General features: G+C 36.8%; 1 protein-coding gene across 5 annotated transcripts in view; it reads right to left on the reverse strand.

Moving 5' to 3' along the window:
- The window catches only part of trh (PAS domain-containing protein trachealess), a 309,891-nt gene continuing 284,442 nt past the window's right edge, over positions 1-25,449 (reverse strand). For 2 of the 5 annotated variants that reach the window (XM_069829497.1, XM_069829502.1), the window contains exons 10-13: positions 23,345-23,469; positions 11,340-11,554; positions 8,106-8,705; positions 1-3,261 (exon numbers count right to left, since the gene is read on the reverse strand). In XM_069829497.1, coding sequence (XP_069685598.1) covers positions 2,533-3,261; positions 8,106-8,705; positions 11,340-11,554; positions 23,345-23,469 — 1,669 coding nt within the window. In that variant the 3' untranslated portion in view covers positions 1-2,532. The remainder of the gene's footprint in view (positions 3,262-8,105; positions 8,706-11,339; positions 11,555-23,344; positions 23,470-25,449) is intronic. The other 3 variants (XM_069829499.1, XM_069829498.1, XM_069829500.1) reach the window with 3 other exon arrangements.

Genomic DNA, 25,449 nt, shown 5'->3' on the forward strand with positions numbered 1-25,449 from the left:
TTATTTGACCAAAATATTAGCACACTTTCTTTACCAGTTCTAGCCTTGTACTTGCGCATTTATTATCCAACAAACGGAAAATTACCTAACAATAACGAACACATTATGTGAAAGATGCACTGTCAACATCTTCCACTAACAAAATTACTTCATTATCAATAGAATAACAAATCATCATGAAATTATGTAATGCAAACACATCAAGGACTCTTTCCATTAATCAGAAATAACAGGCTGTTCATATTATTGCATACCTCAAATACTTTTACATCAATCTCTTCTATGTTTAAATTGGTTGACGTGTTTAACCTGTATTTATCCGATTAATGGAATGGATCCTCAAGTAATAAAGTGATCTTGTCATGGGATCATTGGAGTGAAGTATGAAGATATTTCAAAACTGGATTCAAATTTTTATCTTTTTTTTTTTTAAATGAAGTATGAATTAGCTGCTAAATATAGTTTACAAACAGAGCAACAATAAACTTATGGGTATGAACAATAAACCATACCTACACATAGGTGTGGAAATCTACGAAACATTCTATTGCACTTCATACTCTGAGCCAACATCAACATATCATCAGACATAAAATTAATATATTTTAGAAAAAAAAAAAAGGAAAGTATTTAAAAATCACATTTTGTGGTAAACTTATTAACTGCTTTCATACGTCTTTATAAAACAATTTAGGCTTTACGTCCCAGCATTCAAACAATAATGTGATTAAAGTTTTAACCTTTTGGTATAATATCATTATTACTATCTGTACAAATAAAATCAAATCAACATTGAACCTAAATATAAAATTATGACCTAGGGTTGGGGGATGACTTGAAGTACATTCTTTTTATGTATTAAAAAAACTTTATAACTGTATTTAATACATTTTTAACTGAAATATTTTTACATCCATCAGTTGAGATTCTCCGTTTGAGAATTTTCTACATACTGATTCCTTGTACTGTACTTCATTTACTTTGAAAACTGTTTAACAATAAAACTTAATTCAGTATGCTATAATTTAAAATTATAACTTAAAACAGCTGTTTCCTCATTAAAGAAAACTTAGTAGCTGACTGTAGAGAAATAATTAAGCATCTGTATAACAGATCATTTTAAATAATTTGTTTTGGGAATCAGTATCTTAATTTTTTAAATGTTAAATTTTACATAGTTACTGAAAGGTAAATGTAAAATGAAAGATTTACGTCTTAGAAAAAGGAAATGCGTATTTGACACTGTGAGTTTTTAAATCGTGAAATAATCTGAAATCACATTAACCATAATTATTTCACATGTACACTCTTAGTTATACATTGCATAATACTATCGCTTTTTTTGCTTTATACAAGTTATGTCACAGTATCCATGTACTGCAAACAATGCCCATTGAATAAACCATTCATATACTTCCATGTCTATTAAATGTTTTCTTTTACCTGTGTTTGATGCAGTTGAAAGTACTTCTATATACATGCTGTGGAGATTTCTGGAGTTCTCTCTCTTCTGAACCTGTAGTCTTGAAAACTGAAAGTTTTGTCACTGTTCTATAGATGTTTGATCAAACTTTTTGACATCTAATTCAGGTAACTACTACATGTATCATAGATGTCTTGAGCACCGCACAAATAATTAACAGTTGGAACAGCTTCAAAGCTATGTGCCATTCCTCATGCACGTTTTTGTTTCACATATTTAAAAACGATGGATTTATTTGTTTCAAATGTCTTCAAGGATCCTCCTTGTCAGATTTCTCATTGCACATCCACAATAATTTTGATAAAACGTTTATTTTAAAACAGCACCAAGAACCTTGAAATTTGCTAATACCAGTTTTTATACTGTACATTTCAACAGCCCATCACAGAACATGTTTCATTATCCTAAAATCTGACGAAAACATCTGCTTTACTCCAAGCACGGGTATTTTGGTTGAACATGCAAGGAGTTTTTTTTAATTCTAAAAATATTCCTTGTGCATATCATCTTAATGGAATATATAAAAGTAGTCCTGACGATCCTTGTTTGCTGTGTTAGGCAGCCATTTTCATTTTAATATAGGTTCGATGGAATGGATATGCACTTCAAGAACAACAAAATGACACTAATATGCTTCTAAATTTTAAATTTTTAGTCAACTTCTTTCAACAAATGAAATGTCTAGTCTTAAAGACATTTAGTACACTAAAGCTGACAATATTTAATTGTCCATTATTCTCTTTAATGGGCGAGAACGTCCAGTATTGGTTTATTTATTTAAAATTAAAATTAAGTACAATATTAGGTATCTGCCTATTCAAGCTAAACTGCAATGGGAGTCGAGATTTGAGAGAGAGATCCTTCCTACAAACCTTAGGCAGTTGTTACAGTAAATGCACACCTGCAAGTTCTTCATCGTCATTTGTCAACACTCGGTGTTCACTTTTCTTTCTTGTGTTAGGAGGGGGGGGGCAGTGTAAAAAAAATTACTACTCCTGGCTGAAGTGTAAAATTCAAACAGTTCACTGATTCTGCAACTGCCTTTCCTACTACGACGCAGTGGAGTACCAATTGCCCGAGTTTTTGAGGGCCTCGGGGTATACAGTAGCGGTGGCCGTCACTGTCTTGTTGGCAGCGGGGTGGTATAGGTGGAAGCCCGCCCCTGCTGCAGAATGGTGGTAAAACTGTGGCTGGTCCAAGGATGTGGTAGCGGCATACGCGGCGGCAGCATCCAGGGCGCTGGGGTGCACCGCCGAGTACACTTGGGGCTTAAGGGGCAGGGGCTGCGCGGGTGCCCCGTCAGTTCCGCCCCCGCCACCCCCACCACCACCACCGCCTCCCAGGTACTGATGCCTCAACACATCCGAGTACACAGGGCTATCGAAAGCACCTCCTGTGTGGAGCTGTTGCTGGTGCTTGTCGCGGGGGGAAACGGAGGAGGGGGGCGTCATGGCGGAGTGGTAGTCCACGGAGTACCCGCCCGTCGTCGAGTAGGACGACACGAGACTGCTGAAGGCGTCGGCGCCTCCATTTACCACTCCGGCACCGGACTTCTGGTTGTGCGACAACACGAACTGGTGGTCCCCGTACGTTGACGAGCCCTCGCTGCCGGGGGGCGTAGGTAGGGGCCCCACCTGGTTCACGTCGCCGGCGTAGTACGACGTCGCGCCTCCTCCACGCCCTGATGCCGCCGCGTGTACGTTGGCCCGGATGACGCTCTCCCTGTTGGCGTACAGCTGTCTGAGGAGAGCCGATGCCGGTAGCGGTGCCGACGACCCCTATGAGTAGAAATGAGCTTAAGCGATATTTTCAAGTTCAGTGAGGGAGGGGAACATCAAATGGAAAGGTATAAGTGAGGATGTAGTGATAAGAGATGTTGACAGACTAACGGTCTGACCAGCGAATAGGGATTATAAAGAATGGACACTTCGCGTCGGTACCTTTGATGTAGCAGGACTGATTTCAATGACCTTCAAGCCAGCTAAAGCGTGAGATTCTGCTTTCTCCCTAGAGTTGGCGCTGACATCACACCAGCTATACTAAAAACCAGGTTATGAACCGACGAAACAGGAAGTAGTTGGATGGGCGAGAGGAAAGTGCGGGTTAGAGGGGCAGCCTGTGCAGTGATGACACGTTGAGTGTGGGGGATGGAGGGGCGAACGAGAACGGAGCTTTTCATTGGACCTCGCGTGAAAATGTCGTCTGCTAACGAAAATCTGGCAACGGAATCACGGAGACAGTGTAGCCAGTTCATTTGCAGTACCACGTGCATTACGAATCGCATTTCGTACCAGCGTCATTAGCTCGTGCTTTCTTAAAAACAGTAATTTTAATTACAAATATTGTGGATAGTGTTATCGAGAACTATATACAGTAGTTATTTTAAACATATCGGTGACAAAGCTGAACACGCTTTGAATCTCGCGCCACTATGTGGCAACAGAGCTCAGAAAGAGAGCAACAGAACGTTCCTTCCGGTTTAGTCGGTTCATAACCTGGCTTTTAGTATAGCAGTCGACACAGCGGAAATATAACACATAATTAATACATCTAGGTACATTATGTACTCAAATAAAATAAATTGGATCCATAAAATAATAAATCCGTCATTAACTGTAATGTCTAGACTCTAGAGTTCCTTTATAATGAGAGTTGAGACGTTGACCCCAACAACAATTAAAATAACTTATGTAATGATTTGATAGCGCTGAAAATGGAAAAACAAAACTCTTACGAGAAGTGAAACCATATACCTATATTATATTATATACAAATATTAAACGAATTCGATACGTAATTTTATAATGTGTCATATTATTTTGTAATATACCGTAATTTATTATATCTGAAATATAAACTATTATTATTACAACTAGTTTGTCACTGAGAAATAAGGAAAAGCTGTTAACTTGAATTTATTTGACGCAAAGCGTTACTGGATTATGCAATAAGGTAGGCGATGTTTGGATCCTGTGTCTCAACTCTGTTCTCAATTATTATCTTAGCGTATGCTCGATTACACTAACCTCTAGCGCTTGAAAGTGGAACTAAACGCTGGCGCACAGAGAAACAAAACACAGGAAAATTCGCTCAGTGTCGATTCTTTATAATCCCTATTCGCTGGTCTGACCATTCAGCTACCGCAGTGGTTAATACATGTATAGTTATTCGTTACTGTTTTATGAAGCTTGTACTGTAGGCGTTATCAGTTCGTAAGCTGGCGAATAGGAGCGTGGTTTACAAGTAGCTTTGGAGTGAGTAATAGTTGATGCATTCCTTTTGCATTCTTCACAGGGCCGGTGAGGTGAGTTCCATATAATACTTGTGAAAACTGTGACTGTAACATATAAATATCTGTGACTTTTATCGGTGATTTTATCACACGATAAATATACAGATGAAATATCCAAGAACAGTGAAATGTGAATAATATTTCTCTAATCTCTATGGTGAATACTGAATAATATTTAAATGCAACAGATCGGTTGTTTATACTGAAAAATCCAACAAATAAGTAATATAGGCATAAAATTAACAATAAATAAATACTTACTAATTTATTTTTAGAATAACAAGCATAAAATTTGCTGATATGGCGTTGGTAGAATAGGACGTGATACTAAGGGATATGCTACTGGAGCTAAATGACAGCTGTGAACATTATAGTGTGAAGATAAATACAAACAAAACGAAGACCATGGTCATAGGAAGAAAAATAAAGAAGGTAAACTTGCGAATTCCAAATGAGGCAGTGGAACAGCTTCAAATACTTCGGGTGTTACATAAGCAGTAACATGAGCTGCTGCCAGGAAATCAACTATGCAGCTGCATACTTTCCTTTTACTCTCGCCGCTACCGCGACAATGCGATAACAAGACAATATCCGACTTTCACAAGGCGTTCAAGAACAAACTTCACAAAAGATTTACCAACAAGTATTTTAAAAACAAATTTCACTGTAAAAAAATAAGAGAGAGAGAGAGAGAGAGAGAGAGGGAGAGAGAGAGAGAGAGAGAAAATGCCGCCCTGGGAACCTACCTAGGTTGCCTAGACCTAAATCCGGAACTGCTCCAGAGGCATCGTTTACAACGACGCGACACACGCGACGCTACATTATATAAATTATGGCCCAATAGGAAATCAGATTTCCATGACGTCACGACGGAGATTGCGACGCGACTAAAGTTGAAATTGAGTTAACTTTTACCGCGCGACGTTACCGGAATGCTTATGTGTTTTGTTTATGACGGCGTCGTCTGCAACAAAATTGAATACTTTTTGAAATGAGATGTTGATAGAATTGGTTAAAGGATACCCTGAATTATAGGCTGCAGAATGAACCGTGAATAATGTCATTAATTTCTGGAGGTTATTCTTTGGGATATTTCAAAGAAAAAAAGTTTAATATAATCTTGCTCGTTTTTGCTTCATTTTCGAGAAAAAAATTATTTGATGTGAAACATTTCATGGCGTATTTTGGGAAAGCTATTGAATTAACTTAATTCCCAATATGCTTAGTCAATTTAAGAGAGCAGTGTATTATGATAAAAAAAATAGTTTTTGTCGTTTAAATATGCAGAAATTTCATTTGAACAATTGTAAATTTTCGTTCTGAAAAGGAATTTTAAAACTTTACATTTGTTAGATCAAATTTCTGCGTATTTATTATGAAAATACAGTGCTCTCTTAAATTTACTGAACATATTGGTAATTAAATCAATGGTTTTTCCAAAAGACGGTAAGACATGTTTCACATAAAACAGTTTTTATCTCGAAAAGGACGCAAAAAGAAAACAATAATCATATTATTTGTTTGTTTAAAATATCTCAAAGAATAACCATATGAAATTAATGACATTATTTACGGTTCACTCTTTATATTACTGTTTGTGTACATGAAATACACAAATATTTCCATCCATGGCTCCCATGAATTCGGAAAATTTACTTTTTTCCAATATCCTTCTTCCACCTCCGTGAAATTGTCCTCAGAGAGCTTCCACTTAATGAGGTTTTCTTTTTTTTTTTAATTTATCTCAGATTACAGGACTTGTTTCTAAAACTAATGGACATTGTGAAAGTTACAATACGAAAATCGTAAAGAGAGAACGTAGGGAGAGAACCAAGTTCTTAAAGGGAAATCTAACCTCAAAGTTACGCTTAGACGCTCTGCTGGATGCCTCCCGCATTGGACGTTTTTGTATTTCAGGGCCAATGATATGCAGGAGGTCATCAAATTGCGAAGATGTCATTCGCATATAGTTATGATATGTTGATTTCTTCTACTCAAAAAATAGAGAAGGCAGGCATCGTCTCGTTTTAAGTTTCCTAATCACACGAACCAGCGATTCAAGTCGCGGAATCGTGAACGCCAGTCCGCGACGCGATATTGCGATGTCGCGTCATTGTAAATTAAGCATTACTCGGAGCGGCGAGATGATTAACTCCAACATGTTTCACCCTAAAAGAGGAAGGCGGAAGACAGGAAAGGCTGGAGAATGCTCACTATGCATGTACAGTGACATCATTTTATTTTTACTTCAACTTTTATTGTACCTGAGTTTTTGAATGTACTTCTCTCCCACCCCTTCTACTAATGGAGTTTCTCCAGACAGAATCAAGGCCGCTTAAAGTAAACAGCACTGAGTTACTGAGTATAGTACGTTCCAGAAATATGTTCGCGTTTTCCAGTGACGAAAGAACTTTTAATATTGAATCATATTTTCGCAAAGGTACTGTCCGTTTGCCTACGTCGCATCCCGATTTCCCCCACCTGCTTCTGCACGACCCTCTGTAAAACCAGGCCTGTCTTTGCTCTTCTGAAAACATTAATTTCTGTTACAAAATTGGACGTTTACGTAATATTATACAGCTGTTTAAAATAACTTAAATAAAAGGATCTCGTTAAGTAATTAACTGTCACGTGATTTCCCTCCTTTCTACGATCCTGCGGCATAACCACTTGGACGGGCAGTAGGCTAGATAACATGTCTGAATAATTTTATCTGTGCGGGTCGGGCAGAAGTGAAGATTGAATTTACAGTACGTAAGGTACTCTTTTATAGAGTAGGTACAGAATTATTTCAACATGAGTTACTAGTAAGAAGGACGAAACTGGTAATTGGAATTAGATGCAATAGTCCATATGCGATAATATGCACAAAAGAACTGAAGCCTGCAGGCTATCGAAATGAACGGCTACCATTTTCAAAAATGTGTTTAAATATCCATATTATGATTATTTTTCAATTGAACTTCATTCTCTATATTGTACGCTAATGTGCTGTAGACAGTATAATATACACTGCATAATGAATACGTCCGCATGGATAGCTCAGTTCGTGAGTAAAAACACTTATTGTTAATACTGTACTGCATTTTGTTTAAATAAAAACCTAATGAAAATTATCGAATTCAAAATCGCGATATTTCCTAGTTTACGTAAATTGATGAAGTACTTTTCTTCCCTCCTGTACCTAGTAAAGTGATTTGTTTGTGTTTTACGCCAGTATCATCGAACTCCAGTTGTGGAAGGGAGTAGCAAACGGTTTTTCCGGTTCTCTAAAGGTATAGCCAAGTTAATATTAAAAATGTTAGTAAAAATAAAATGATGTCCCTGTACCTGGGAGTGCTGCAACTGCTGGTGGTGGTTCAAGTGGTTCAGGTGGTGGTGGTGCGCCCCTATCCACTGGATGGTGCTGCGCTGCTGCTGCTGCTTCAGCAGGGCGTCGGTGCTGAAGTCCGTGGGCTGGTGCAGCGGCGGCGGCGTGGCCGTGGCGCCCTTGCCCAGGCTGACGGCCGGCAGGTGCTTGGACATGGCGTGCTCCAGGTCCTTGACGGACGCGCCGCCGCCGCCCCCGTCGCTGTCCTCGTGCGGCTTGGGGCTCACGCAGCTCGGCTCGGCCGCGATCACGAGCCCCCCCGCCGAGGCCGCCATGCCGGGGGGCGCCGCCGGCACGCAGGACGACGTGGTCGAGGAGTGGCACGACGACGACGCCGGGCTCAGCACCGCGCTGCGATGCGTCTGCTGGTGCAGCAGGCCCTTGCCGCCCCGGGCCGACGCCGGGTCCTCGTCTTCGTCGTCGTCCTCGTCAGAGCTGCAGCAGCTGCTGTCGTCATCCTGCGTCAGCTTCCGCTTCTGCCCTCGCCTCGATACCGCCGACATTTCCTTCTCCACGGACGTCATCTTCTTCAGAGCCCGGATACTGATGCCGCCCGTCAACTGGAATGGCGATGAATGCTTAACCCTTAAATTCACAAAGTATCCTATAGGATACAACAGGTTGATAGGCTATACTCGTATGCTATAATTTTAATAGAACAATACAAGAAAAAAAAAAGTAGGAAAATTAATATTGCACAATATTATAATATTGTATAACATAAAAAAAATATGGACATTGCGATAGTTGTTTTCTTTACAGTCCGACCAGGTTTAATAAACTAGTGTGAGAAATGAAGTTTTGCCAAATACCTTACTATAATAATACCGGACAGCTAGCAGTTTTGCGTGCGAACGACGCTGGTGCTGCTACCTACCTGCCGGTGTGGAGATACTCGCGAAACAAGCTATAATCAACTGCAATGTATATTGTTGCTGGGCTAGTTAATAGTTTTATTAATTAGTGCTGTGTTAAACTGTCAGGGTGTATAATATGTGCTGTTTATAATTGTGACAATTGCAGCATTACAAATTGCTCCAAATCATACTTTCGATTTCCGACAGTTCATAAAACGTGAGTCAACAACATTCTTTAGTAGGACTAATTCCTTCGTCTTTGTGTTGATAGAAAAATACAAATTAGTTTTTTTTATTTAGGCCTAATAAATGAATAGAAGTTGGATTTTAAGGTTTTATCAAATTAAGTTTTATTGTTGACCACATGCATTTACTAATTATTACAAGCATCAGATTACTATCAATTTTATCTTTGCAGTTGTCAGCAATGCGTATATAAAACATTACTGTAAATTCATTCCTAATATCAGATTGATATGGTCTCGGTAAACCAAAGAAAAAATATGTAACAATTAATTACTGAAAGTAATTCTATATTTCTCATAATATGCGGCTTTGATATAAGATAATAATTTTACATGAAATATTATTCAACATTTGTTAGGTGTTTCATATATAATCCCACATTAGTAACTCACGTTTTAAACAATAGTCCGAATCTCGCTATGTTAATATTTGTATATGTGGACGTAATTCCATCCCTCTCCGCTAGATGTCAGGTCCGCGATATTTCGCACTCACGCCAATGCTGCTAGTATACAGCTGTCCGGTATTATTATAGTAAGGTATTTGGTTTTTGCCAATTTAAGGATTAAGGCCCATTCACAATGAAAACGTCAATAATAATAATACTTACTTACTGGCTTTTAACGAACCCGGAGGTTCATTGCCGCCCTCACATAAGCCCGCCATCGGTCCCTATCCTGAGCAAGATTAATCCAGTCTCTACTATCATATCCCACCTCCCTCAAATCAATTTTAATATTATCCTCCCATCTACGTCTCGGCTCCCCAAAGATCTTATTCCCTCCGGCCTCCCAAATAACACTCTATATGCATTTCTGGATTCGCCCATACGTGCTACATGCCCTGCGCATCTCAAACGTCTGGATTTAATGTTCCTGATGTCAGGTAAAGAATACAATGCGTGCAGTTCTGCGTTATGTAACTTTCTCCATTCTCCTGTAACTTCATCCCTTTTAGTCCCAAATATTTACCTAAGAACCTTATTCTCAAACACCCTTAATCTCTGTTCCTCTATCAAAGTGAAAGTCCAAGTTTCACAACCGTACAGAACAACCGGTAATATAACTGTTTTATAAATTCTAACTTTCAGATTTTTTAACAGCAGACTAGATGACAAAAGCTTCTCAACCGAATAATAACAGGCATTTCCCATATTTATTCTGCGTTTAATTTCCTCCCGAGTGTCATTTATATTTGTTACTGTTGCTCCAAGAGATTTGAATTTTTCCACCTCTTCGAAGGATAAATCTCCAATTTTTATATTTCCATTTCGTAGAATATTCTGGTCACGAGTCATATCATATACTTTGTCTTTTTGGAATTTACTTCCAAACCTATCTCTTTACTTGCTTCAAGTAAAATTCCCGCGATTTCCTTAATCGTTTGTGGATTTTCTCCTAACATATTCACGTCATCCGCATAGACAAGCAGCTCATGTAACCCGTTCATTTCCAAACCCTCTGTGTTATCCTGAACTTTCCTAATGGCGTATTCTAGAGCGAAGTTAAAAAGTAAAGGTGATAGTGCATCTCCTTGCTTTAGGCCGCAATACGAACTCTGGTACTTTTAAGAATTTACCAAGCACAGATTATTTTGTAAAAAACGTGCTCGCGATTCTAAACATTTAAAAATGACAAATTTTTATTCAATGATTCGTTAGGTAAACAAATGAAACTGAAAGTAATTATATATTAGTCATTGCGACATGTGACAAATTTACCAATACAGATTTATGCAACGGGAATGACTTTTATTTATTTACTAATTTGTCGTTAGTGAAATAGTAATTTTAGCTTTCATTAACCGGCCCTAGTATTCTCACTTGTTTCTAGTGCCCGAGCATCTGGCTTGGCGTACTATATAATAACAGCGTTTTATGTTTTATCGTAATTTCATTGTAAAATGAAACCTCCTTCCCCATTTTCGTTACTTATTTCTTTCTGTCGGTGTTAATATATGTTACATGATCTGAAAGCCGATTTCAGAATGCAATCACATATAAATTATATTACTAACCGCAAGTATTTACGCCTACATTTTAGGGACCCTGATCATAACGAGTGCATGAGCGTACTGAATCTTGTATCTTACCATTCTTACCTGACTGTGGTCCACAGTCGCTGTTGCTGCTTGAGACGACATCTGTGCGGCAGAACCCTGCAACTGCGTCACGTGATCGAGGTGACCTCTGCCACCACGACCCCCGTGCTGGTCACCTGGACCCTCGGAAGAGCCATCTTCCAGATCTGGAGGAGAGCGATGGGGATCCTGCTGCTGATTTGGGGGCCCTCCACTACTCCGACCTACTGGGGAAAAATGGGCAGAAACCCAAAAATATCATATTAGAGATTCTGCTTCAGATGCCATGTAATAATTACACATAAATCATACCGGTAGCAATAAAGCAAGACTACAGTTCGGGCCCTACATTTTAAAATTAACATGATATTTGGGAATGAAAAAACTTAGTATAAACTCTAGGGCGAATGTTTTGTCCAATGCATTTTTAAATACAGACGACTTATACATAACAATGTGATCTATCCATTATACTTACCCAACGTTAACATTCTACTTAAACCTTCGAGAAGTTATTCAGAGACGATGAGATGTGAAGAATATACTCGTACTTAACGACCTGGAAATGAGATGTGAAGAATATGCTGGTATTTAACGACCCGGAAACGAGATGTGAAGAATATAACCGGTACTTAACGACCTGGAAATGAGATGTGAAAAATATAGTCGTACTTAACGACCTGAAAATGAGATGTGAAGAATATACTGGTATTTAACGACCCGGAAATGAGATGTGAAGAATATAACCGGTACTTAACGACCTGGAAATGAGATGTGAAGAATATACTGGTATTTAACGACCCGGAAATGAGATGTGAAGAATATACTGGTATTTAACGACCCGAAAATGAGATGTGAAGAATATACTCGTATTTAACGACCTGGAAATGAGATGTGAAGAATATACTGGTATTTAACGACCCGGAAATGAGATATGAAGAATATACTCGTATTTAACGACCTGGACATGAGATGTGAAGAATACAGTCGTACTTAACGACTTGAAAATGAGATGTGAAGAATATACTGGTATTTAACGACCCGGAAATGAGATGTGAAGAATATACTCGGTACTTAACGACCTGAAAATGAGATGTGAAGAATATACTCGTATTTAACGACCCGGAAATGAGATGTGAAGAATATACTCGTATTTAACGACCTGGAAATGAGATGTGAAGAATATACTGGTATTTAACGACCCGGAAATGAGATGTGAAGAATATACTCGTATTTAACGGCCTGGACATGAGATGTGAAGAATACAGTCGTACTTAACGACTTGAAAATGAGATGTGAAGAATATACTGGTATTTAACGACCCGGAAATGAGATGTGAAGAATATACTCGGTACTTAACGACCTGAAAATGAGATGTGAAGAATATACTCGTACGTAACGACCTGGAAATGAGAGGTGAAGAATATGCTCATACTTAACGACCTGGAAATGAGATGTGAAGAATATACTGGTACTTAACGACCTGGAAATGAGATGTGAAGAATATACTCGTACTTAACGACCCGGAAATGAAATGTGAAGAATATATTCGTACTTAACGACCCGGAAATGAGGTGTGAAGAATATACTCGTACTTAACGACCCGGAAATGAGATGTGAAGAATATACTCGTACTTAACGACCCGGAAATGAAATGTGAAGAATATACTCGTACTTAACGACCCGGAAATGAGGTGTGAAGAATATACTCGTACTTAATGACCCGAAAATTTCGCGAAGGCTCGCTTTTTAATGCATTTATGATATGACGATATTTTGGCTACGTCAAGCTCCACAATTGGAGACAGTGGAATAGAAAAACTGACAACTCTTTATTTGTGATCAATGTTGCCAACTGAAGCGTACATGTATTCTCCAAACAATAGTTCAAAAGTAGCTAGATTCGTCATTATTAATGCAGAAATATTTATTTTTGTCGCTAGAGAGTGCTGGAAAAGTCGCTAACTTCCTATTTAACCAATGGAAAAGTTGAAGGAAATTGTCGCCGAAAAATAATTAAATGTCGCCAGATTTGGCAACAAAGTTGCTAAATTGGCAACACTGTCTATGATGGTAATTTAAATACTAATACATGAATAGCTAAGTGGAAGAACGTTGCATGCGATATTTTATTTCCCACTGCAATGTTTCAATACAAATATGTTGTGTTGTAGGTACTCTGTTTTATACTGTAGTGAACTCTGTTGGTTGAAAATGGAAGTACAAACTTCAATATGCTGTGAACCTTGGCAGTTTGTGTAAAAACGTTACAATGCTATTTCTCTTTCTATTCCTGTACAAATTTTAATTTAGCACTCGCAAGTTTTCCGTTTCCGTCTACTTTTGTACCGCTATTATCTTCTAGCGCTATTGATAATTTACTGCCTACTTCAAAGCGTTCGAGGAATTCAATATACGACAGAAATTCTAAACTATTTAAGATGTTTTCGATCACAATTCAATTAACATTTATATAGTGTATAAAAGGCGTCGTTTAATGACATTGCTTAACGTGCTGGCTTATTTCCAATTTTAGCCGTGTCTGGCTTTTTTAAGTTGAATTCATTCCGAACAATCATTTGCCTTCCATTTCCCTTGACGTCATCCTCTTGGACGTCCGTTACAAACTTCTCGGTAATTGTCAAGAGGGCTGCCATCTTGGTTAGATAACGCTGACGCAGGAATACGCAATGCGTAAATGAAAACATTTCATGTTAAATTCTGAGACTCAATAGAATAAAGCAGGAGACCTAATCAATATTATGGACAGTACCCTATACTGTATGTTTGATAATTGCCCACAATTATAGGTAATTATAGTAATGGGTTGTTTAGATTAATTTGCATAAAATTCAGGTGCTTGCAAATCATATTTGCGGCAGTTTAGTATAACTGTCATAGGATCATTCATTAATTGATGAAATGCAGTTTTTGAAAAGTGATGTTTTTTATCTTATCGTTGTTAATTGGTAAATTCAAATATTACGATTTTAGTCCATTTCGTTAATATTTTACATATGGGCCTACACTTAATTGAACTACTTTTAACACTGGTTTCCGTTTTACACTGTATAAAATGATTTCATTTAGATATATCTTATGAATAATAGTTCAAGAAAATGAACTATAGACTATAACATCATTCGAGAAATGGTAAAGGAACGAAATTGTTACAAAATGAATGAAATTGATAAAATCTTGTAAAATACTTCACGTTTGGTGAAAATGTTTGAATGTAAATTATATTTATATTATACCGAATAATCTACGTTATTACATATTATATATTTGTAAAAATATAGAGGTTTTGCGATCTGGTACTTGAACAAATTTACACATCGAAAAGAAAAATTCATTAATCGCCATCTGTTGACGAAATGCACATTATTTGTTAAGGACGACGCCGATTAGAATTGTTACGAGAGAAATGAAATTTTACTCTTTTTTTTATAACGAATGTTTTATTTTAAGTTCCAGGTCACAAATCAAGATACATCTTTGCCTTTTCAAAGTCGCTGCAAAATCACTGATACAGTTACATCAGCTAGCCTATAGAAAAATAAAACTACTCAATCAAAGACAGAACTTAAGAGACAATAGGACTGAGGTTTTACACAAAATGGTAAAATATCATTTTTCCGTCTTTTGTATGAAAATATTCCTTCGGAAATTAAGAAGTTTTACAGTACATTTTTTTGACTCTATGTCTTCTTTGAGCTCCAGGAGTGATTTTTACACATATAGGCCTGGTCCAAGTCACCATCACAAATTTGTCTTTTTTTCGAAACTACATTTTTGATGTTCAAAATTTTCCGTGCGCATGTAGCTTTCACCAAACTCAATGAAAATATTCGTACGCGTACACGCATATAATATCTGAGATCTAACTTTGAGACATTTTGAGTGTCTAGAAAATTTATTATGTAAACAAAAAATATGATTAAATAAATGTCTGATTTTTCAAAAAATTATTGTGCCCAGACTAAACTAGATATCATGAATTTCTCAACGTTAAAATATTTTCTGTGAATCTGGTCCGTACGAAAAAATACAAGAGTTTTGAATGTAATGCGCATGAAACATAATTATATGACTATTTTGCATAATTACAATAAACTTAACTTCGAAACTAGCAGTCTAATTCAGTTCAAACTTTGCACACATCTAGTTCTCAATGCGTTTAAAAGAAAGAGCTAAAAAGTGAAATAAATCTGATTAAAATAATTGTAAAAATTTTTAAACTCAATCCTAGACTCCCTCAATAAATGAACTTCCCATTAACACGTCTTGTCATACGACGTTGCAATAAATAATGATAATTTTACAACCGTTGAAATTAACTTAATACAAGATTTGGGTGTGATCTTAATGAATGGATAACTTTATTTCTCAAATATTGAATATGGCCACTAAAGAGACAGATGACTTTTTCTTTCTTTCTTTCTTTCTTTCTTTCTTTCTTTCTTTTCTGTTCTTTCTTTCTTCTTTGTTTTTATTCTTTCTTTCTTTCTTTCTTTTTATTCTTTCTTCTTTCTTTATCTCTTTCTTTTTATTCTATCTATCTTTCTCTCTTTCTTTCTTCTTTCTCTCTCTCTTCTCTCTTTCTTTCTTTTTGTTCTTTTTCTCTTTCTTTCTTTTTATTCTTTCTTTCTTCTTTCTTTCTCTCTTTCTTTCTTCTTTCTCTTTTTCTTTCTTCTTTCTTTCTTTCTTCTTTCTCTCTCTTCTCTCTTTCTTTCTTTTTGTTCTTTTTCTCTTTCTTTCTTCTTTCTCTCTCTTCCTTTCTTCTTTCTCTCTCTTCTCTTTCTTTCTTTTTGTTCTTTTTCTCTTTCTTTCTTTTTATTCTTTCTTTCTTTCTTTCTCTCTTTCTTTTTATTCTTTCTTTCTCTCTTTCTTTTATTCTTTCTTTCTTCTTTCTCTCTCTCTTTCTTTTTGTTCCTTTTCTCTTTCTTTCTTTTTTTCTTTCTTTCTTTCGATTTATTCAGTCGTCAATTGATAAACTACTTCCAACCTTTCCCTAGTCGACATCTGTTGACGAAATGCACGAATTCTTTGTTGACGACAACGCCGATGTCTGTCATTCCGTCGGTATTGATCAGGAAAAGGGACGCTTGTAGAGTTTAGTGCGCCCAAGATTCCGGTAGATAGCATGGCTGAACCTTCGTTTAAACTCAAGATTCCAATAAGAACACTAAAGATGGCTCCGTTAGGAGTTCAATGGTATAAGCAAGGGAAAGAAAAAAATGTAATCCTATCATTAACAAAATACATGTTATGTATCCCCAAAGCTTTTACTTGCTAATATTTGGAGGGTTTCTATTTGCTATTAATGATTAATTATAATTTAAGGTAGCAATTTTGTATGGAACCATCAGGAAAACATTAAACTATAAACTTTATGGAACTCTGTTATTATATGGATGTAAAACATACGTATATTATGAAAGTGAGGGATAAAGCTACATTACAGACGATCGAAATTAAATTTCTTACAAGTGTCTATGGTTATACGTAAGTGAACTAATAAGATAAACACAGAAATTAGGAGAAGGACTTGAAACACACGAAAGAAACGAGGAAATTAAGAACTACAGAGGCAAATGAACTCGGTATATGTACAGAATGAGCGGTTGTAGATTAACAAGTAAGTTTGGACAATATAAACGCACCGACAAGAGAAACTTAGAAAGGCCTCCTAAACAATACTGCAGTTACTGTAGACAAAAAAAACTATAACTTTCAATGACTATTTCGTTTATATAACGTCATTCCATTTTCGACATTTTTCAAATACAGGAAAATAATACATTTCCATTACAGAGAAAAGTTTCCTATCAGCTTAAAGAATGTTCGTAGCAAAGTATCATGCATGTAGCATTAATAGTTGCGGAAATATGTAACTTTTTGTGTGAAAAAAATTAAAGTTAGATGAAACAGCAATCGAAGTTTAGCATCATTTAAAAATCCTGTGCAGCAGAGCTTTAAAAATAGCGTCATAGCAGCTGGAAATACGAATTGAATTTTATTTAATGCATTTTTCCCAATCAAGGGTATTTTAAAGGGGAAAAGATGAAAGAAATTAGAGTTACGAGAAATTGTCATGAAAGTTTAGTGTAATTTAAAAGTCGTATACACAGAGCTTAAAATGGCGTCACACCGGCCAACAAGGCCATAAATTCGCGTTAAATGTTACGTAATGTATTGTTTTACATATTACAGGGCATAAAAAATTAGTTTTCACAATATTTAATCATCCTCTCCTCTAAAAGTAGTAGTTAGTGTGGGAAGCTAATATCGTGTACACTGACATTAAAAGGTATCTGATCTCATTAATCGATAGTGTTCGATAACTTGTTCGTGTAAGTGTCGCTTCTTTAGTTAAAACTTCTATGAATAGATGGCGAAGATAAGTCAGTGTCGCCAATAGTACATAAATATACCCGCATTATAAAATTCAGAAGTTCATCTTCCTCTAATGATTGTGTAAAAACATTTAATTTAGCGGGAAACCGCTGATAATTTCAATTATGAGAATAATTTATATTTATCTACATCGGCATTCTACCAAATAATTTTTTACCTGTACCAAAAATAGTCACCTATTGAGAAATAGCTGAACTATTTCAAAATTTGTCAATTTCTTATATCTTTGGTTGAGACATCTCGTGGGCAGAAAGTTCGCTTACACGATCATAAAATCGTAGGACAGATGCCTTTGAATGTCAGTGTACCTATTTGTCTTTCTTCTTTGGAAATCTATCAAAGAGTGCAGTTTGAAGGGAACGTATCGACATGAACTCATTATTAATTCTCTCGTAAAACAATAACATATTTATTATTTTGGTGGGCAATTGATTTGAAGCAATGCCCGATAGAATTGGACTAATTTCACTTTTTATATAAAAATATATTGGAACCGCTACGTATAGGCACCGTGCAAGCTCCTCTGGTGGCGACTGTTGTTACTAACTGCGGGACAGCAGCGATAGAGTTGTGCTTGAAGCGTATGAATATACTTAACATCTCAGGTTAAATGATTAGAAATATGGATGATCCTAAAAAGCGGAAAGGTAACGCAAGTTGCTGTGTTCTTGAGTGTAGTAATGCTTATAGGAACACACCAACCGATATTGTTTTTATTCATTCCCAAAACAGAAAACTGAAGCGTAACGACGCTAAATGTGGATCCATACAGTACGCAGACGAAAGTACATAAGGCTACACTGCTTGTAATCATAGTATTATTATACACTAGGCCTGATATGAAAAATAGAATGCATATAGTATTATGTTTATAAATAACCATTAAGTTAACAACGACAGGAATTTATCATTTAAATTTAAAAAATACATAATTACCGAGTTCTTTACGTATATATTACATATAATATTAGCAACAATAAATAATAATATACTTATTTTTAAATGTATTCATATCGATATTTAATTCTTGATTTCATGTGCTGATGGTTCACCTTGGAAACCAACACCCCGCAACAAGAATTTGCGGTATTCATTTTATTGGGAACGAGATCAGAACACCCCCAAACTAGCATACCGTTCTCAGTATTTTTATAAAAGATTACAAGAAAAAGACTGCCTCATCTCAACTAGCTCCGGAAAGGTACGAAAGAGACGCATAAAGAAGAAGAAAAGATGAAAATTTAAGTTTTATGGAAGGCGAATGCTCAACAAGAGTTATTTCGAAAAATGAAGTAGACATACAGACAGAAGTAAATGAAACCATTCTTAGTGATTCTGTTTTTTCTTTCACAATTGAATTGTGTGAATTGTCTTCTACTCAAGTGTCTATTCCATTACATGCCGAACTGAAGTCACATAAGAAATGTTATGACAAGCGTTCAGGAATAGATGATAAGTTTAATGAAATGCAAGGTTTCCGAAATTATTCTACAATAAAATATGAGACAGAACTACCAGACTTAATGGGAGTGACATTTGTGGTTTCGAATATATTGTTAAAATTGCTCCCAATTGAAACACAATCATACCCGTAGAATCATAATAAGAAATATTTCCAATTCTATCATTTAACCCAAAAGTAACTACCATAAATAGTCGAAACGCCCCAAGATGTAGACCATACATATTATTTTTGCCATTTTTATTAGTGAATTTCACATCGAAAGCTTTCGAAAAATTCTGTCCAAGAGTAAGATTAGTAAAGAAAATCGTCTACTCATATTTTCCAATTAAAATGAAAACTGGATTGTCGTATTCTGCTATGAGGGTGATGTTCGGAGTTAATCGTACAATTATAATTATGATGTATTTTTACCGCCACTTTAATGTTGTTGACATCCACAATGGTTACTGTAATTTTGGGTTTTGGCCTAGCAGAGAAAGTATTCAGGAAACAATGCTTGCAATATTGAAAAATGTAGAGTGACAATTGTTCAGAAGTGGAACAGCTACCCAATGTGGATCAGATGGTGGCCTTCAAATCTAAATGCTACCGAGGCAGATCGAGTGACACATTCATAACTGATTGCGAATTATTGACTTTATTAGAAGGTGGTGATGAAGTCAGGTTTTCCCGGAATAATAACAAACCTCTCCGATAAAGGGATCATTGTTGTTACTCCACCGTATCTGCACGATGGTAAATTAACAGCTGAAGAAGTCGAAACTGCTTACACCGTTGCCAGTGTTCGAATTCATGTTGAAAGTGCATTCAGCGAATTAAAATATACAGTAAAACATTTTACACAAACTATCAATTGAACTGCTTCCGCATGTTGATCTTGTTGTTTATTCAACTGTCCAAAGAGAAGTCTGAACCTCATAAGTGATACCAACAAGGCACCACTTATGAGGCAACTAGACCAGAATATCATGGGGTAGAGTGGCCAGTTCCTTTTCCGTTCCATTGCATATATCGCCGACTAGCTACAAATTACACTAGTTAAACTTCATATGCAGTCGCTCATTATTGAGGAAGTGTAATTAAGACTACTTTTAGAATTAAATCACATTAACATACGTAATTTATAGAGACATTATAAACACAAATATTACACACGTCAATGTTTTAGTAATATGACTGTTCACCCTCATTCAATGGTCTGAAATCTGATTTAAATGCCAAACAACTTCACTGATATTTCAGGAACTTTGTAGTTACATATTTACACTCCTCTAGCAGCACTGAACTTTCCATTGAGTCTATAAAATAATTAAAGACTGGAGATTGCTGGGTTTGCAGTGAAAGACATGCTCTTGGGCAGAACACTATGAATCAATGAACCCCTTCTTACTAATATTACAACTTTTTATCGGCAGAAAGCCGCATGTAATTTCTATATCACACATGACTAGTGAATGACTGCGAGCCTGTAGTTAATTAGGAATTGAGACACTGCGCGGCGCCACCAGTACGATTTTGAGATCCATGCACGGTGCCTATATTCATATGAATTAATTTATTCTTACATTATTGTAGGAGTTATTGATGTTTTTTTGAATCCCCTGTTCGAAATGATTACGCTGACCCGCGCGACGAGCAAGTCAGAGAAGTTGCCGCTTGATCACGGCGATTATGGAATATTACTAGAACAAGTTATGTCCTGGTTTGCGAGCAAAGAGGGTTAGCTGAAATGAAGAGGGGTTACTTAATGTAGGGTGGAACATTCTCCCTCACAATAACGTCGTCTATGCAAATTATTACAGTAAAGCGATTGTTAAACTCTGACCTGTAAGTCGCGTAAATTCAGCGTCGAGTTATTAGAGGCGTCCTCCATATTACGCTTATTAAGCAAATTACAAACTAGGGAGTTAGATTTTTCCGTTTATTTTAACAATAACGTTTCTATTAAATACAGGAACGTGGAAAAGGATGTTCCGGATTTAATACTCAAGTAACTTGCAAAATAATGGAGTAAAATAAGTGGTTTATGTTTTAAAATGTGTAGAGACTCTTCAAGGATCGGGACGAAATTCAAATGCAAACTGCTGAGCCATTTATACCCGAACTCACAATTTCAAAATTGCAATAGAAAATCTGAAAAAGTACAAGTCTCCAGGTATCGATCAATCCCAGCAGAATTAATACAAGAGGATGAAAGCGCATTATCTAGCGAAATTTATAAACTTGTATTTGCTATTTAGGAAAAGGAAATTGTGCAAGAACAATGGAAAGAGTTCATAATTGTATTGATATATAAGAAGGGGGACAAGACTAACTGTAGTAACTTTTGATGAATATCACTTTTGTTGACGTCGTATAAAATGTTGTCCAGTATTCTTTTGAGAAGATTAACTCCATATGTAGATGAAACTATTGGGGATCGTCAGTGTGGTTTTAGGCGTAATAGATTATTGATCAGATTTTTTTGTATTAGATATTGGAGAAAAAAAATGAGAGTATGTACAGTACATCACTTATTCATAGATTTAAAAAGGGCATATGATTCAATTAAGAGAAAAATTTTATATATTCTTATTGAATTTAGTGTTCCCAAGAAACTAGTTCGATTAATTAAAATGTGTCTCAGTGAAACGTGTAGCAGAGTCTGTATGGGCCAGTTTCTATCTGATGCTTTTCCAGTTCACTGCGGGCCAAAGCAAGGCGATGGATTATCACATTTAATTTTTAACTTTGTTCTAGAGTATGCCATTAGGAAAGTCAAGGAAAATACATAGAGAGGGTTTGGAATTGAACGGGTTACATTAGCTTCTTGTCTATGCGGATGACGTGAATATGTTAGGAGAAAATTCACTAACTATTAGGGAAAACACAGGAATCCCGAAAAGACGAAGTATATGATTATGTCTCCTGATCAGTATATTGTACGAAATAAAAATATAAAAATAGGAAATTTATGCTTTGAAGAGGTGGAAAAATTCAAATATCTTGGAGCAACACTAACAAATATAAATGACACTCGGGAGGAAATTAAACACAGAATAAATATGGGAATTGCGTGTTATTATTCGGTTGAGAAGCTTTTGTTATCCAGCCTGCTCTCAAAAAAGCTGAAAGTTAGAATTTATAAAACAGTTATATTATCGGTTGTTCTGTATGGTTGTGAAACTTCGACTCTCACTTTGACAGAGGAATAGAGGTTAAGGGTGTTTGAGAATAAGATGCTTATGTAAATATTTGAGGCTGAGAGGATTGAAGTTACAGGAGAATGGAGAAAGCTACACAACGCAGAAGTGCACGTATTGTATTCTTCATCTGACATAATTAGGAACATTAAATCCAGACGTTTGAGATGGGCACGGCATGTAGCACGTAAGGGCGAATCCAGAAATGCATATAGTGTGTTAGTTGGGAGGCCGGAGGGAAAAAAGACCTTTGGGAGGCCGAGACGTAGATGGGAGGATAATATTAAAATTGATTTTTGGGAAGTGGGATATGATTGCAGAGATTGGATTAATCCTGCTCAGGATAGGTACCGATGGCGGAAAATATTCGCACGATACTTTTTTTTAACGAAAATAATGGTTTAAAACTAATAAAACATATGATGAAACATGGATAGAATAGAGAAAAATTATAGCTGCAGAGCTATGAATTATGCCCACACTGAATTGTTATATTAGCAGTAAAAAGTGCCAGAAATCCTATACATTATAAAATATAAATAAATTAGTCTGTTCCCGTTACTTTGTATGTTATTTAAGCACCGGTATTAAATCCCGGATATCTTATTCCGAAAGTCTGTATAATCTAACAAACAAGTTAAGAAAGTTAGCTGGCTACACATTCCATAACTGACAACTTCATAGTAAATGGTTTCAAATGCGACACAGATTCAATAAAAGGTTTGGTGGAAGAAGTAATTTTTGGGCAGGTTTTATCCAGAGTGATATCTTTCCGCTGAACATTTTCATTCCATAATTGCTCCATTAGGACCACAATATCGTCACATAGTCTCTGAATAGCTTCTTATAGTTGAGAATGATAATTAAATAAAGAAATAGGAGTACTGTACCAATAATATGCCAAAACTATTTTGTTTCTCTCTGATGCCACTGTGTGGCGCTGCACTCACCACCGCGGTCGGCGTCCGGAGATCCATTTTCGGGGTCGTTGCCTCCCGTCTCCTCTCTCTTAACAGTCTGCACACTGTCCTCCAACTGACAGCAGTCCATGATTAAGTTCTCATACTCCCGCCCGCTGCAAACAATACATACATCCAGTCAGATATTGCAGTCACACTATCGGCTGCTTCATCTCTGCTATGACTTGAATGCTGATGGTTGTATCACTGGGAAGTTTATGGGGAAATACCAACATTTAGGTTAGCACACGACGCTTATGACCAGTGAGCGTCACAGTATGAAGAAAACAGTTTTCGTTCCCTCGTCGTACGCTAAACGTTCATGCTATGTTGACGTCAGTAATGACGTATTTAGTGACGCATGTGAAAGTTCGTAAAACTTCAGAAAGAATCATTCCGTGGTAAGAATAAACATGAGTATACTGGGTGTTCATTTCAAAGTGTGTCAAGACGTCACTGTTGTTGGGTCACCGATTTGAAGCGAGTTTCAGCTTTTATGTCAGAGAAGTTGCCTATTATTTAAGGCGTTCTTCAATCTGAACTTGAGAACGTGTACGGTATAACTTGAACGTCGTGGCAACAGATGGCGGTCTGTACGGTCTGTGTGCTATCATACCCTCTTTCGAACTGTGTTTTGCGCGAGCAAGTCGTACGCAGGGTATTTGTTATCATCGGTTGCGTACGGTAACATTCCACAACACAAATCAAATGCTCCGTGTCCATGTTGACCTTCGAAGTTAATGTCAACAAATACGAAGTAATCGTCTTAACCCTATCCCCATATCCCGACAGTACGTATTTCCAAACAGTTCACATTCCTGCCAATACTGGCGTTACCGTACGTATCGGTACGTACTCTTCAGAGTGAACGCCGTACTTGCTAGGCAACGTCTCTGCCTCTTAGGTTATACACCTCTGCGGAAGTGTAGGAAGATTGAATTCTCTAGGCTCATCGGCTAGCCACATGACGGCATACAGTGAGCCATGACACATTTTGAACTGAACACCCAGTATAGTATATACTGGACTTTTTAAATATATACTCTTGTTAGTAAGAATAAAAACATTTGAGTACCTACTCATTTTTGATTACATACTCATAACATGGAAGCATAGTAGAATACTGGGTGTTCAGTTCAAAGTGTGTCATGGCTCGCTGTACGTCGTCATGTGGCTAGCCGATGAGCCTAGAGAATATTCAATCTTCCTACACTTCCGCAGAGGCGTATTACCTATATGCCAGAGAAGTTGCCTAGCAAGTACGGCGTTCATTCTGAAGATTACTTACCGATACGTACGGTAACGCCGGGTAGTGGCAGGAATGTGAACTGTTTGAAAACATGTACTGAGGTGAGTTTTTTTTCTTACTGTCGGGATATGGGGAGAGGGTTAAGACGATTACTTACGTATTTGTTGACATTAACTTCGACGGTCAACATGGACACGGAGCATTTGATTTATATTGTGGAATGTTGCCGTACACAACCGATGATAACAAATACCCTGCGTACGACTTGCCCGCGCAAAACACAGTTCGAAAGAGGTTATGATAGCACACAGAATTTACAGACCGCCATCTGTTGCTACGACGTTCAAGTTATACCGTACACGTTCTCAAGTTCAGATTGAACGCCTTGATTAATAGGCAACTTCTCTGACATAAAAGTTGAAACTCGCTTCATATCGCTGACTCACAACAGTAACGTCATGACACACTTTGAAATGAACACCCAGTATACTCAAGTGGCCATCTTGTACAGAATATATACTCATGCTTGATAAGAATAAAAGCTAGTATATTCTCAGTTTCAGAAGTTCGTTCTCATGTTATTCTGAGTATGGTTTGTAGCAGGCTCAATTCTGAGTAATTGTTGATTTGTGTTCAGTTTAAAGTTAAATAAAAAAAATGGCAGAATTTATGAACGATGTAGTGCCTCATGGAAAAATATAGAAAAGGTTTTGAACTTCAGAAGCCTTTAACGCTTCACAAAAGTGAATGTGAAAAAGGTTAAACACGTATTTGTTATTCATAAAAACATAACCTATAAAATTTGAAGGCTATCAAATTATGAGGTTAGACTGTATTGGTAAATATA

The sequence above is a fragment of the Periplaneta americana genome, chromosome 6 (assembly GCF_040183065.1).
Source record: "Periplaneta americana isolate PAMFEO1 chromosome 6, P.americana_PAMFEO1_priV1, whole genome shotgun sequence".
Lineage (NCBI taxonomy): Eukaryota > Metazoa > Arthropoda > Insecta > Blattodea > Blattidae > Periplaneta > Periplaneta americana.